The 12,991-nt window shown below is 46.1% G+C and overlaps 1 protein-coding gene across 3 annotated transcripts in view; it reads right to left on the reverse strand.

The window, feature by feature from the left end:
* Window positions 1–12,528, reverse strand: part of ATG7 (autophagy related 7) — a 186,838-nt gene extending 174,310 nt beyond the window's left edge. For 2 of the 3 annotated variants that reach the window (XM_077276843.1, XM_077276845.1), the window contains exons 1-4: window positions 12,242–12,379; window positions 8,247–8,443; window positions 7,452–7,506; window positions 2,521–2,638 (exon numbers count right to left, since the gene is read on the reverse strand). In XM_077276843.1, the coding sequence (XP_077132958.1) occupies window positions 2,521–2,638; window positions 7,452–7,506; window positions 8,247–8,424 (351 nt within the window). In that variant the 5' untranslated portion in view covers window positions 8,425–8,443; window positions 12,242–12,379. The other variant, XM_077276844.1, reaches the window with a different exon arrangement.
* Between the last annotated feature and the right edge of the window lie 463 nt (window positions 12,529–12,991).

Below are 12,991 nucleotides of genomic sequence, written 5' to 3' on the forward strand. Positions count from 1 at the left end.
AGATGCACAGCTGTTGTGAATTCCGCTCTTGGGCTCCCTCCGGTGGTTGTAAGTAGCACTTTTGTGAATTCTGCTCTTGGGCTTCCCTCCTGTGGTTTTGAGTGGTATAGCTGCTTCTTGGATTTAGCATCAGCAGCTGCTTCCACTGATCGTCTTTCTGGCTCGGCTATTTTAGTCTGGCCTTATCCTTCAATCAATGCCAGTTGTCAATTGTTCCTGCTTGGAGCCACTGCTCTTTTGGATTTCCCTGACACTCTGTCCAGTTCAGCAAAGAAAAGTCCTTGCTTGTTCTTTTGCAGTCCACTTGTTGTGGACTTATTGTTCAGCACATTCTATGTTTTGCTCATTTGTCCAGCTTATCAGTATGGATCTATTTAGCTAAGCTGGAAGCTCTGGGCTGCAGATTTTGCCCTCCACACCTTTAGTCAGGTGTGGAGATTTTTTGCATATCTCTGCGGTGGACTTTTTCTAGTTTTTATTACCGACCGCACAGTGTCCTTTCCTTACTGTCTATCTAGCTAGAAGTGGCCTCCTTTGCTAAATCTTGTTTCATACTACGTATGTCATTTCCTTCTCCTCTCACAGTCAATATTTGTGGGGGGCTGTCATATCCTTTGGGGATTTTCTCTGAGGCAAGATAGCTTTCCTGTTTCTACCTTTAGGGGTAGCTAGTTCTCCGGCTGTGACGAGGTGTCCAGGGAGTGACAGGAACATCCCACGGCTACTGCTAGTGTTGTGTTAAGATCAGGAACTGCGGTCTGTATAGTTACCACCTGCTCAGAGCTAGTCGCATGTCGCTCCTAAATTACCAGTCCATAACACACAGCGCAGGGCTGACATGCACACACTGATGCACAGCGCAGGGCCGACATGCACACAGAGATGCACAGCGCAGGGCCGACATGCACACAGAGATGCACAGCGCAGGGCCGACACGCACACAGAGATGCACAGCGCAGGGCGGACACGCACACAGAGATGCACAGCGCAGGGCGGACACGCACACAGTGATGTCAGAGCGCGGGGCCGACATGCACACAGATGTCAGAGCACAGGGCCGACACACACACAGTGATGTGAGAGCACAGGGCCGACACGCACATAGAGATGCACAGCACAGGGCTGACATGCACACAGTGATGCACAGCACAGGGCCGACATGCACACAGAGATGCACAGCGCAGGGCCGACATGCACACAGTGATGCACAGCGCAGGGCCGACACGCACAGAGTGCCGATTACTTGATGCTGGCCTGAAAGCACGAACACCAAGGAAGAAGCCATTCTTAAATCTTAAACAGAGAAGTAAGAGAATTTCCTGGGCCAAAGAACATCTTAGCTGGACAACTGAAGATCGGTAGAAAGTAATCTGGAGCGATGAAACAAGAACATCAATTTTTAGTAGTGACGGAGTGCGTTAAGTTCGGAGAAGGCCAACGGAAGACTGTCTTCCAGAGTGTATGACAGCTACAATGAAACATCCTGAGAGTGTTATTACATGGGACTGTATGTCCTGGCATGGAATTGGGCGAATACAGGTCCTTGAGGGAACTGTAAATGCTTTGAAATATATTCATGATGTTCTTGAACACAAGCTCATCCCATCAATTCATGACCTTGGCAAGGAACAGAAAGAAATGATTTTTCAACAGGATGGAGCACCATGTCACAATGCAAGGCAATGTCTAAAATGGTTTGAAAGCAAACAAGTTTCAGTCCTGATCTGAACCCTATCGAAAATCTGTGGTCAAGATTAAAGCGACTGGTTTCTAGTAAGCGACCGAGCAACAAACAGGCCTTGATTGCAGCGGTTATCAGCTCCTGGCACTATGTTATAACCACAGAGAACCTGAGAAGTCTTGATGAATCAATGCCAAAGAGATGCAAAGTGGCTATCGATGCTAAAGGATACCTTACACACTGCTAAAGAAACAACACGTAGGGGCAGCAGGAAATTAATATTAGGACGAGATATTCTGATTCGGCCATTCCGCTGTTCTCATAGAAGTAATGAGATATTTTGTATTCTGGTAACCTTGTTTCTATGTAGAGGTGTTCTAATCTACCTTAGACTACTTTGTATGATTGCATGCTAAAAACTGTAAAAACAAAAAAAGAAAAAAAAAAAAAATGACAAATTTCAAGTGCATCCACAATTTTGGCCACTGGTGTATAGTAAAATCATCTGAAGCTAATTGCTTGTATTGGGGTCAGGAAAATGCAAAGTGACTAAACAGCTTGATAAATAGCACTAGAAATGTATCTGATCCATGTCTTATAGGAACAAAACGGACATTTACCAATGATTTAGTCTGCGCTCCTATAGGACGCGTCTTATTGTGTGCACACCATAAAATGCTGACGATAGGTATGTACTATACATCTATAGCAGGTTAGGATCATTCCCAAAATATCAAGTTGTTTCCTATCCACAGGACAGAGCACGACTTGCAGATCGCAGGGGACAACTTGATTTTCTTGAAGGACAGCCCTTTAAGCAGCACAGATCTCCATCTTACCTCGTTAGCAGCCTGATCCAACAGCGCTTTCTTGTCAAATTTCTTGAAGGAATCTAAAGTGTTCGTGTTGTATAAGGATCCAAGGGCCGGACACGAGCGAGCTGGGGTGGGAGCATTCCTGACAACACAAAGGTGCGACAGAATGGCAATTAAAAGAAGAGTTGTCAAAGAAAATGCAGCAACAAGATGTTATTACCAACACAGGCAAGGCTTGGGATCTAAATTAAATAAAAACAATAATGCTTAAGCGTTTCTGCACTTTTTTTTTTTCTTTTTAAAGAGGAGTACAAAATCAGCGGCTCATTATGGCAGCCATTTTAATTATTCCTAAATGGACTTTAAATCACCGGAGGCAGAAGAAAACGTTCCTTTACACAAATAGAAAGCAAATGTCTTGCAACTGGAAAGAAATTAAAACAAATTAAATCAGAAAGTCTCAGGACTTTCTAATGTACAATTACCCAAGTTATAAAACAAACTTTTTATTCTTACGTCCCCATGGCCGTATTAGGGCTTGTTTTTATGCAAGATCAGTTGTAGGTTTGAATGATGCCGTTTGTCTTACCATACAACGTACCAAGATGCAAAAAAAAAAAAAAGAATAAATACCGTAAATAACCCAACTGGAGTGAAATCACCCAAAATTGTATTTAAAGTTTTATGTTTACAGCTATTACTGAGCATTATAAATTACCCAGCAACACCTTTCTTCTGGTCAGTACTGTTAGAGTGATACTAAAATTTCAACTTTTTTTTTTTCCTTTTGTATTTACCGTAATTTAAAAAAAAATATATTAATTATGTATCTATCTATCTATACACACACACACACACATACGTACACACATCTCCATTGTCTGAGAACCTTAACATTTTCATTACTACACCAATGGAGCTGTGTGGGGCCCTTGTTTTGTTGGATAGAACGCGGACATTTTTTTTTATTTATTTATTTTTTTTTACAGGTAGCATTTTTGGGTAATATGAGGCTTTGATCACTTGTTATTAGACTTTTGGACGGAGTTGCGGAGACCTAAAAACAACAATTGTGGCATTTTAATTTCTTAACTCTCTTTATGCCATTAACTGTATGGTTAATTGATTTTCTATTTTGGTAGATTGGACTATACACAGAGGCAGATGTCGGCTGTGTAACACAGTTAGCATTTTCTGGGTATGGGGTGGATTCAGCTCCTAAGAAAACTTGTTTTCCAATTATCGTCCAATCTAAAAAGGTGTGACAATTACTTGACGAAAGAAAAAAATATATATCTTGTTCGTAGGGTGAAATGATTTTGCAAAAGAATTGCAGAGTATTAGTCAGTGTTAAGTTGATGTCCGATCCTGGGGCAATGGAAAAAAAACTGTTTAAAAAAAAAAAAAAATCAAATAAAATACATTTATGTAAAAACAAAAAAGTACACATATTTGTAACAAACAGGCAATCCATGCATTTGTTGATCAGCTGTGGGACATGCAGCCGCGGGGACTCGAACATATTTTTCGAGCATGCCGTTGACGAGGACACTTGGCTAGCACCCGAGCATGCTCAGAAAACACCTTATCCCAGCACGTTGACTCATCACTATTCCTAACTTCATATACTGTATAAACCAGGACAACAAGAAGAGAAACAGAACCCATCACAGGGACAGGGACTCATCTATGCCACACTATCATTCCATGTAGTGAAACATATATAAAAACAAGGATTTTTTCATTCAGCAATGACAGTGACGTCCATGAAGTGACTGCAGGTGGCACAAGCTTGGTAATGGACAATATAACTGGTTATGTCACCTATGAATATGATCGGTACCGCTGGCTGGAAAATTAACTCTCCAAAGATTATGACAGTGAAGAAGTAGAAGTGACTTTTCTGCACCTTCTGGTCCATCACCGTCTTTGTGCATCCAAGAAAACCAGACATTTTAAAAGTAACCAAAAATCAGATATTAAAGGGAACCTATCACCCCCAAAATCGAAGGTGAGCTAAGCCCACCGGGGCACTCTGTAATGCTGTAGATAAGCCCCCGATGTATCCTGAAAGAGGAGAAAAAGAGGTTAGATTATACTCACCCAGTGGCGGTCCCGCTGCGGTCCGGGTCCGATGGGCGTCGTGGTCCGGGGCCTCCCATCTTCATATGATGACGTCCTCTTCTTGTCTTCACGCCGCAGCTCCGATGCAGGCGTACTTTGTCTGCCTTGTTGAGGACAGAGCAAAGTACTGCAGTGCGCAGGTTCTGGGCCTCTCTGACCTTTCCCGGCGCCTGTTCACTGCAGTATTTTGCTCTGCCCTCAACAGGGCACATAAAGTACGCCTGCGCCGGAGCCGCAGCATGAATGCAAGAAGAGGACGTCATTGTAAGAAGATGGGAGGCCCCGGACCGGACTGCGACACCCATCGGATCGGACCGCCCCTGGGTGAGTATAATCTAACCTCTTTTTCTCATCTTTCAGGATACATCGGGGGCTTATCTACAGCATTACAGAATGCTGTAGATAAGCCCCTGATGCCGGTGAGCTTAGCTCACCTATTTTGGGGGTGACAGGTTCCCTTTAACCCCTTACTGACATTGGACAGGATAGTACGTCCGATGTCAGCTCCCCTGCTTTGATGCAGGGCTCCGGCGGTGAGCCTGCATCAAAGCCGGGACATGTCAGCTGTTTTGAACAGCTGACATGTGCCCGCAATAGCGGCGGGTGAAATCGCAATTCACCTACCGCTATTAACTAGTTAAATGCCGCTGTCAAACGCAGACAGCGGCATTTAACTACCGCATCCGGCCGGGCGGCAGGAAATGACGGCATCGCCGACCCCCGTCACATGATCGGAGGTCGGCGATGCTTCTCGATTGTAACCATAGAGGTCCTTGAGACCTCTATGGTTATTGATCGCCGGTAGCTGTGAGCGCCACCCTGTGGTCGGCGCTCACAGCACACCTGATTTTCTACAACATAGCAGCGAACAGCAGATCGCTGCTATGTAGCAGAGGCGATCGTGCTGTGCCTGCTTCTAGCCTCCCATGGAGGCTATTGAAGCATCGCAAAAGTAAAAAAAAAAAGTTAAAAAAAAAAATGTGAAAAAATTAAAAAAAATATAAAAGTTTAAATCACCCCCCTTTCGCCCCAATCAAAATAAATCAATAAAAAAAAAAATCAAACCTACACATATTTGGTATCGCCACGTTCAGAATCGCCCGATCTATCAATAAAAAAAAAAGCATAAACCTGATTGCTAAACGGCGTAACGAGAAAAAAAAATGGAAACGCCAGAATTACGTTTTTTTGGTCGCCGCGACATTGCATTAAAATGCAATAACGGGCGATCAAAAGAACGTATCTGCACCGAATAGGAATCATTCAAAACGCCAGCTCGGCACGCAAAAAATAAGCCCTAAACCGACCCCAGATCATGAAAAATGGAGACGCTACGAGTATCGGAAAATGGCGCAATTTTTTTTTTTTTTTTTTAGCAGTTTGGAATTTTTTTTCACCACTTAGGTAAAAAATAACCTAGTCATGTTAGGTGTCTATGAACTCGTAATGACCTGGAGAATCATAATTGCAGGTCAGTTTTAGCATTTAGTGAACCTAGCAAAAAAGCCAAGCAAAAAACAAGTGTGGGATTGCACTTTTTTTGCAATTTCACCGCACTTGGAATTTTTTTCCCGTTTTCTAGTACACGACATGGTAAAACCAATGATGTCGTTCAAAAGTACAACTCGTCCCGCAAAAAATAAGCCCTCGCATGGCTAAATTGACGAAAAAATAAAAAAGTTATGGCTCTGGGAAGGAGGGGAGTGAAAAACGAACAAGGAAAAACGAAAAATCCCACGTCATGAAGGGGTTAAGGACCTTGGGATTTTCAGTTTTCATATTTCGCTCCCCTTCTTCCCAGGGCCATAACTTATTGTATTTTTCCGTCAATATGGCCATGTGAGGGCTCGTTTTTTTGTGGAACAAGTTGTACTTTTGAACAACATCATTGGTTATACCATTTGGTGTACTGGAAAACAGGAAAAAAATTCCAAGTGCAGTGAAATTGCAATATAAATGCCATTTTTTTTTTAACCATGTTCGCCAAATGCTAAAACTGACATGCCGTTATTATTCTCCAGGTCATTACGAGTTTCCAGTTACTAAACATGTCTAGGTTCTTTTTTAAGTGGTGAAAACTAAATTCTAAGTTTGTAAAAAAAAAAAAAAAAAAAAAAGCTGTATTTTCGGCATTTTCCAAGACCTGTAACATGTTTATTTTTAGTGATCTGGAGCTGGGTGATGACTTATTGTTTGCGTATCGAGCCGATGTATTTATTAATACCATTTTGGTGTAGATACAATGTTTTGAACACCTGTTATTGCAATGTTGCAGCGACCCCCCCAAAAAAAATAAAAAATAAAATTTAATTCTGGAGTTTGATCTATTTTCTTGTTACGCCAATTACTGATCAGATTAATTCTTTTCTATTTTGATACATCGGACGATAACAAATGAGTATTATTTTTATTATTATTGCTTTATTTACAATGGGGAAAAGGAGGGGGGTGACTTGAACTTTCAGATTCTTTTTTAATATTTCTTTTTTTTTTTTTTTAACTTATAGTATCCAGAGTGCAGGTGATAAATATATGCCCCCCGCAATCCCAAGAACAAGTGATGAGGGTGGTGCCAATGCAACACAACTTCTCCATTCACTTCTATGGGCGCATAGGAGTAGTGTATACAGTGCAAAGCTCCATAGACTGAATAGAGCGGTGCTGCTCCTCGCATCGGGGGCATCCTATTGTCAGGATCAGCGGGGGTCTGGCCAGTTATTACCTACCCCATGGATGGGCGATAAATGCTGGTCATGGGACAACCTCTGTGTTTAGAGTCTATGTGGCTGCATTTCTGTACTAAGAAACCTGAAGACGGCCAAGAGACTTACATGTCAAAAGCGCTGAACTCCAAAGTGAGTCGAGTTGGAAGCCCAGTAGGATCACCTGATGAGAGATCACCATAAGGTTAGTTTACAGGGAATGTATCATATATAAAAAAAACAAAAAACACAATTATAAATATGTCAAGTATTAAACGGGTGTTCCCATCTTCAAGATCCTATACAAATATGTAATGAAACGTAATATAGTTCTTCTCATTGGCCATGTCATCAACACCATATGCAGGGCATTGCAGTAGCTTAGGTATCTATGGTTACAACCAATAATATAGTGACAGCTGTTAGTGCTCGTAACCATGGATACCTAAGCTATTGCAATGCCTGCACATGAGGTAAGCGACATAGTGAATCAGAAGAACTATGCCACATTTCTAATTGGAGGTATTTGTTGATAATAATAATTATTATTATTATTATTATTATTATTATTATTATTAATATACCTACTACATATTGGGGGTCTTGGAGATGGGAATACCGCTGTAATGTTACATTTTCTCAAACATGTAAACTAAAAATAAAAAAATATTTTTATCGAAAAAGAAAACAAACAAAAAAAAAAAAACACAACAGGTAGACAAACCCTTCGATGACATATGCGGTAATGCGTTCTTTCAGCCAACCGTAAGTGGGGTAATAACTTGCCGTCTCTCCATTTCACACTTTCCTCACGTACGGCCATTAATAAACTGCTGTTTCTTTAGTTTATTAACCAGTGGCACAAAAGAGAGCCAGCGTTCATGTCTGCGCCCGAATAACAGGAGACGCAATCTCCGCTCTTACCGTTGTAGTAATGGCTCTTAATGGCTTTGGCCGATTCGTCCAGCCGGTATTCATTCAGTTTCTTCTGTGTGAGCTGATGCCAAAAACCTGCGTCTAGAGCGCTGGCAAAGGGGACGAACTGCAGTTTGGGGATGCTTGGGGCCGGCTTGTCGCCCATGTCTTCACTCTCGGAGGCCATTTATGACTTCAGAATGCAACTAGGGAGGAAGGAGAATTATTATCATGTTAGGGCGGCATATCGGCTTTCCATTCTAGATACGTTTCGATTGTACCTAGGTTTACAAGAGTCGGCAGCCAGCGTTCTCCTATTTTGGAAATTATCATCATCATTGAAAATTCACTTCTGCAGTAAAAAGCTTTATGCAAAGGAGAACTGTGTGAAGCATGAGTAATCATCAGGGATCGGGGCTGTAAGGAAGAGAACGGATTCTCACTCCCAGTAGTAAATAGGAGAACGATTAGAGGTGTCGTTAGGATTTCACAAATCCATACAAACGTGTTGTAGACAGAGTAGCACAAGATACAATTTATTGTTAAAGTATGTGCCCCCTCCACATTACCCCTACTGGACCTTTAATGACTTCACGTTCTATAAAATAAGGCTCAGAGTCCGCCCTTTTTTAGAGACGTCCGCCCTTATTTTTGCCCATTTATCCAGGAGAGCATTTGTAAGGTCAGACGCTGATGATGGAAGAAAGATCCGACTGGTCATCTTCTTCCAAACCAAACTCCGCCAACTATGGGCACAGTCATGGAGAACAGAAAATGCCCATCCCCCAAACTGTTCATACAAAGTTGGAAGCTACAACTCTCCAAAATGTCTTCAGATTTCCCTCCACTGGAACAAGACGGGCATAGGGCAACCCCTGAGAAACAAGCCCATAACTTTATCCTTCCTCCATCAAACTTTGCAGGGGGCACAATGCGGTCAGGCGGGTAACGTTCTCCTGGCATTCACCAAACCCAGACTCCTCCATCAGATGCCAAATAGACAAGTGTGATCCTTTGCTGAACAGAACATGTTTCCTCCAGAGAGCAGTTGTGGCAGCTTTACACCACTCCATCTGACACTCGGCATTGTGCTTGGTGATGTACGGCTGCAGGCAGCTGCTCGGCCATGAAGCTCCTGGTGGGGGCGCAGTGTTTGTGCTGATGTTGATACCAGAGGAGGTCTGGACTCTGCAGTTATGGGGTCAGCAAAGCGTTGGTGACTTTTCTGCCCTCTGCTGCTCAGCACTCAGCCCCCCTCTCGTAATATCACCTGGTCTCCACTCCATGGCTGCGGTTTCTCCCCTTTTTCAATAATATCACTCAGAGGATGGGGGAACACATTCAGGGGGCTGCGCTGCCTTGTCTGGAGCCCTATCGCCATCAGTTTGCCAGGCACAGCTCTCTAGATCTGTAGTGGCTGTGTCTGTTTTTGCAGATAAATGTCATTTAGGCTCCCCCCAACTGAGCCATTGGTACAATGTGTACAACTTAAAAAAGGAGGTCAGTGTCTAAAGTTGTAGATTTTGGACTCTGACTCGCTGTTCTCAATGGCCCCAATCTGTGTAACTCCCGTCTCTCTGGGCTGCAGAAAGAAGCTCCCGACGGAGGCGTGAACAGCAGCCGAGACGTGGGGAGAAACTAACATGGACACAGAAGATAAGCTGCCTTCTAAAGGTACCTTCACACTGAACGACTTTGCAGCGAGAACGACAACGATCCGTGACGTTGCAGCATCCTGGATAGCGATCTCGTTGTGTTTGACACGCAGCAGCGATCTGGATCCCGCTGTGATATCGCTGGTCGGAGCTAGAAGTCCAGAACTTTATTTCGTCGCTGATCACCCGCTGTCATCGCTGGATCGGCGTGTGTGACGCGGATCCAGCGATGTGTTCACTTGTAACCAGGGTAAATATCAGGTTACTAAGCGTAGGGCCGCGCTTAGTAACCGGATATTTACCCTGGTTACCATTGTAAAAGTTAAAAAAAAAAAACACTACATACTCACATTCTGATGTCTGTCATGTCCCCCAGCGTCCACAGGGTTACCCGCTGCTGCCGAGAGCTCCTGCACTGAATGTGTCAGTGCCGGCCGTAAAGCAGAGCACAGTGGTGACGTCAACGCTGCTGCCGGCGCTAACACAGTCAGTCAGTGCAGGAGCTCTCGGCAGCAGCGCGTAACCCTGTGGACGCCGGGGGATGTGACAGATATCAAAATGTGAGTATGTAGTGTTTTTTTTTTTTTTTTTTAACTTTTACAATGGTAACCAGGGTAAATATCGGTTTACTAAGCGCGGCCCTGCGCTTAGTAACCCGATGTTTACCCTGGTTACCCGGGTGCTGCAGGGGGACTTCGGCATCGTTGAAGACAGTTTCAATGATGCCGAAGTCGTTCCCCTGATTGTTGGTCGCTGGAGAGAGCGGTCTGTGTGACAGCTCCCCAGCGACCACACAGCGACTTACCAACGATCACGGCCAGGTCGTACCGCTGGTCGTGATCGTTGGTAAGTCGTTTAGTGTAACGGTACCTTAAGAAAGCAACCTCTTCCCTCCTTTAATTTAATCCGATCCTGATGACTTATCCAAGGGACTGGTCATCATTACCAGATCGATTGTTTCCAACCCCCGGCGTCCACACATATTTGTAACATTTATTGAAAAGTTAAATCAACACATCTGTTAAAACAAATGAAACAAAAGCCAAAATAAGAAGATGAAATCAATCAAGTCAATGCAACACTGGAAATACTGGTAATAGGATGTGTGGCAATTTCCCTGTTTGTGTAATAATGCTCGTTAACTCCTACGCTTTCTGTCACAACATGGAAGAGGCAGATTTTGACTCAAAATAAACATATTAAAGAAAATCAAGGGACATAAAAAAAAAACCCTCTTCCTCCTGTTAAGACAGCGCCAGCCTCGGGAGCCCCCATAACACGGCGCCAGCCTCGGGAGCCCCCATAATACAGCGCCAGCCTCGGGAGCCCCCATAATACAGAGCCAGCCTCGGGAGCCCCCATAACACAGCGCCAGCCTCGGGAGCCCCCATAACACGGCGCCAGCCTCGGGAGCCACCATAACACAGCGCCAGCCTCGGGAGCCCCCATAACACGGTGCCAGCCTTGGGAGCCCCAATAATACAGCACCAGCCTCGGGAGCCCCCATAACACAGCACCAGCCTCGGAAGCCCCCATAAGTAAGCCCCCATAACACGGCGCCAGCCTCGAGACCCCCATAACACGGCACCAGCCTCGAGACCCCCATAACACGGCGCCAGCCTCGCGAGCCCCCATAACACAGCGCCAGCCTCGGCACCCCCATAACACAGCGCCAGCCTCGGCACCCCCATAACACAGCGCCGGCCTCGGCACCCCCATAACACAGCGCCGGCCTCGGCACCCCCATAACACAGCGCCGGCCTCGGCACCCCGATAACACAGCGCCGGCCTCGGCACCCCCATAACACAGCGCCGGCCTCGGCACCCCCATAACACAGCGCCGGCCTCGGCACCCCCATAACACAGCGCCGGCCTCGGCACCCCCATAACACAGCGCCGGCCTCGGCACCCCCATAACACAGCGCCGGCCTCGGCACCCCCATAACACAGCGCCGGCCTCAACACCCCCATAACACAGCGCCGGCCTCAGGACCCCCATAACACAGCGCCGGCCTCAGGCACCCCCATAACACAGCGCCGGCCTCGGCACCCCCATAACACAGCGCCGGCCTCGGCACCCCCATAACACAGCGCCGGCCTCAACACCCCCATAACACAGCGCCGGCCTCGGCACCCCCATAACACAGCGCCGGCCTCAGGACCCCCATAACACAGCGCCGGCCTCAGGACCCCCATAACACAGCGCCGGCCTCAGGACCCCCATAACACAGCGCCAGCCTCAACACCCCCATAACAGTGCAATGGTGAATGCCTCACTATCTCGGACAGCCCTGTCCCCGGCTCCGGCCACAGCACACACCCAGCAGAAGCCTCAGAGCCGGCGGATACCTGCGGAGAGGACGGGAAGAGTCCGCGTATTACAGCGCTGCAGAGCACATAGCAGATGACAGCGGCTCCTCCACAGCGCCACTGCTGCTTCCTGCTCTGCCGCTATCACGTGACCTGCGGCTGTCAGCTGACTACGGGGCGGCAGCGGGACAAACCTCTGCCGTGCGCTCCGTGCGCCTCTCTCTCCTGCTGTGCCCGGATGACACGGGGGTTTTGCAGTCACAAAGGTGATTGGGGACCAAGTACAAAATAAGACTCCGGAACCATTTCTAAAGAGCTCCCTCTAGCGGCTGCTCTTCATTACTGCATTGCTGGCTATCTCACCTGACGAGTAGTGATGACGAGCGAACGTGCTCGAGTCGCCACTGCTCGTTACTCGCCCGAGTATTTCCGGGATTAGGCTACTTTCACACTAGCGTCGTACTCGGCCCGTTGCAGCGCGTCGGGCCGACGTACTGACGCTAGCATTGTATGCGCTGCACAACGGGGGCAGCGGATGCTGTTTTTCCACACACCCGCTGCCCCATTGTGAGGTACAGGGAGGTGGGGGTGGAGTGAAATGGCGGACCGTCGGCACAAAAAAACCTTACATGTAGCGTTTTTTGCTGCCGGCGGTCCGCCACAACACGACGCAACCGTCGCACGACTGTTGCGACGTGTGTCAATATGATGCAATGCGTCGCCAATGTAAATCTATGGGGGAAAAAACATCCTGCAGACAACTTTGCAGGATGTGTTTTTTCGCCAAAA

The sequence above is a fragment of the Ranitomeya variabilis genome, chromosome 8 (assembly GCF_051348905.1).
Source record: "Ranitomeya variabilis isolate aRanVar5 chromosome 8, aRanVar5.hap1, whole genome shotgun sequence".
NCBI classification, from domain to species: Eukaryota; Metazoa; Chordata; class Amphibia; order Anura; family Dendrobatidae; genus Ranitomeya; species Ranitomeya variabilis.